The sequence below is a fragment of the Synchytrium microbalum genome, assembly GCF_006535985.1.
Source record: "Synchytrium microbalum strain JEL517 chromosome Unknown SmJEL517_scf0027, whole genome shotgun sequence".
NCBI lineage: Eukaryota > Fungi > Chytridiomycota > Chytridiomycetes > Synchytriales > Synchytriaceae > Synchytrium > Synchytrium microbalum.
Genome location: NW_022158376.1, coordinates 150,897 through 153,544, shown reverse-complemented (window position 1 = coordinate 153,544; position 2,648 = coordinate 150,897). Strand labels below are relative to the sequence as shown.

Below are 2,648 nucleotides of genomic sequence, written 5' to 3'. Positions count from 1 at the left end.
CATCCGTATTGAGAGCAGCAAGGTATGCCACTTCCTACGTCACAGATAAGTTGGGACGATGGTCCACATTGTCCGGTAGTTGTGACTGGGAGGCTCAAAATTCCGTTTGCTGATGTTGTCGTTCCAGACGACGAGGAGGTTGATGTCGAAGTTGTGACTTTAGAAGTGGACGTGCAACTTCCAAAGGCAGATTGACAGCCGGCAGCACACCAGTTGTCACCGTTACCACTAGAGTATGATTAAGGTCATTTTACTCGAATTCGTCCAACAAACAATCAAGGATGAGAGAAAACAAGCAAGAATGTACTCCAATGGATCCACAAACATACCAGTAACCATATTGACTATTTGAAACGTGTTAGAGTGACCGATCGCTATGATAAAAACATCCAAAACTCAGAGGCACTTACGAACAGCAAGGTGTCGCTGAATTTGGGTCACAGGGAGCTCCCACACTCGCACCACACTGTCCGTCTGCTCTGTACGCTGAAGATGATGTTGTCGTTACTGCTGCAGCTAATTTGGATGCACCGCTCTGAGAATTGTTGGAGAGTGTTAGCTTCTTGCAATCCCTTACCAAACACCCTGATTCGAACTTACAGCACAGTTTCCGTATCCGGCCTGGCAACCTGACGAAAGGATCCACGTTTAGTATACCATGATCTCAGTCGCTTTGGGTTATGAATTATTTACCTGAACCGCACCACTCGTCCCCAGAGGTTCCGTCACCGTGCTAGAATTGAAAAGGCATTAAATCGGCTCCCTACGAACGGCACAGATTCGGCCCCCACTTACTCCACACCACCCGTATCTATAGAATAATAATTGCTTTAATACCCCAACCTCGTTGCTCTTGTTGAAATCAAAGTGTTTGACGTGTTCGCTTTTGGTGGTGGGCCTGGGCCAGCAACCACAATCACGAAAACAAATTCTCTGAACAAGTGTTTCAAGAGGAATTACACGTACTGGCTGCAGCAATCATATCCTGAGGAAGATTTACTACAAGAGCTACCTCCATTCAGCGCACCACATCTTTTTCGTCAGAGTGAGGCCAAAAAAATAGTTAGTTTTTGGTATTTTCAGAGTACACTCCAAAGCTTCACGAATACATACTTTTGAGCAAATGCAGCCGGGCTACATATAGCGAGCGCTAGGAGGATGCCATACATACGAAAACGTGCCATGGTATTGACTTGAAAATGATTGTTGAATGTTTCGGAATCGTGCCTTGCTCCCAACCGTTGAGATGTGGCCCCGAAAAGAGGACAAGGGCCGTAGCTGGCTGAGACAGGCTGAAGCAGAGTAACGTCAAAAGAAGGTCAAGGACCCAGTTGCCTAGTGACGAGGCCCTTTCATCGCGGTCAAAGACAGCTCTTATTCCTTACTCTAGTGCCACATCATCACATAGATTAGTGGCCAACCTAAGTGGTCCAAAACCATAAAGCAAGTCCTTTAATATGAGAGCTTTGAACATACAATTACAAGGTTTAGATAGTGTTATCGAGAATTACAAGTCATTTGACCTTTTACTGATACGTTTCATACGAATAACGTGAAGCGTTTTGCACAATTGGATAAGTCATGACATGTGGTGGAGCTCCCATTTGTGGTGTTTGAGACATGAATGGTTCGTCATACAAGTCGTCACTTGGTGACAGCATCTTCTGTCGTTTGGATCTATTGGAGGGATTATGTCAGTAACTTCAACCTTGACAATTATTCTGCAGCTTGCCTTGTATCGTTTCTGACACGGATCTTGACTCCTTGGTCAGCAAATGTTCGGCTCAAAAAGGTCGATTCTACAAGGATGCCGAAGAGTTTCAGTACTTGGTTTTATACTGTTGCAAACAAGATCAAGCATACCGAATGGACCAGGGAACTGCCTAGGGCTGTAAACGATGAAGGGATCCGAGAAGATCTGAGCTCGAGGGAGCACCATAGATCTACAGTGTTGCGGGCAACATTGTTAGCTCACCATGTAAACCAATAATCATAAATCCATGTAAACCACCGCACCCATCAATCTCAAACAAGTTGAATCGTATTTGGAAAGTCCCTTCGACCTTCACTCCCAATTGAGGAAAGACGAAAAATGCACCTTCGACATTGTCTGGATCTTTGAGTCGCATCAAATTGGCAGCTAGGGATCCCGCTGCATACTTGTTTTGCATTGGGCTGCCACGTCTGAATTCTTCTGGCGTTCCAATGCTGGCGTAGAGAATGAATGACGAGGGTTCAAGAAATGCTTGATAAGGACGACCAGTGTGACGGTTTTCGATGTGTACTGTTTGTGAATTGTTGAAGCTCAGTTTGATTGATTTTAAATGCAGGAGTCGAAGGCACTTACGTTGCAGTATGGGTGGTGGATCAATGACTCGTCGGTCGCCTAATTGTGAAGACGGGATTTTAGCACCTTGGAACTAAAATTGTCAGACTTGAAAAAGAGAATTTCACCCTTATCAACGTGACCACAAGTCCTTCCAATACGTGGCTGTTGCATTATAACGAGGCGATACATCCTAAGCGTCAAACGCGTCAATACTCCAAAGATCCAAAACTTGAGTGTGAAACTGGACCAAACAAAGGTTCTAAGCGACGCACTTTTCATCAGATGGAGATATTGATGGCCTTTGTCCTGCGAAATCCAT

The 2,648-nt window shown here is 45.0% G+C and overlaps 1 protein-coding gene across 1 annotated transcript; it reads right to left on the bottom strand.

The window, feature by feature from the left end:
• Window positions 1-1,526: 1,526 nt before the first annotated feature.
• On the bottom strand, window positions 1,527-2,648 carry SmJEL517_g04216 (uncharacterized protein; the record flags this gene model as incomplete). The annotated part of the gene is made up of 7 exons (XM_031170144.1): window positions 1,527-1,664; window positions 1,750-1,799; window positions 1,864-1,943; window positions 2,017-2,284; window positions 2,348-2,386; window positions 2,455-2,519; window positions 2,602-2,648. The coding sequence occupies 7 exons, from the start codon at window positions 2,646-2,648 to the stop codon at window positions 1,527-1,529; spliced, it is 687 nt and encodes a 228-aa protein (XP_031023897.1).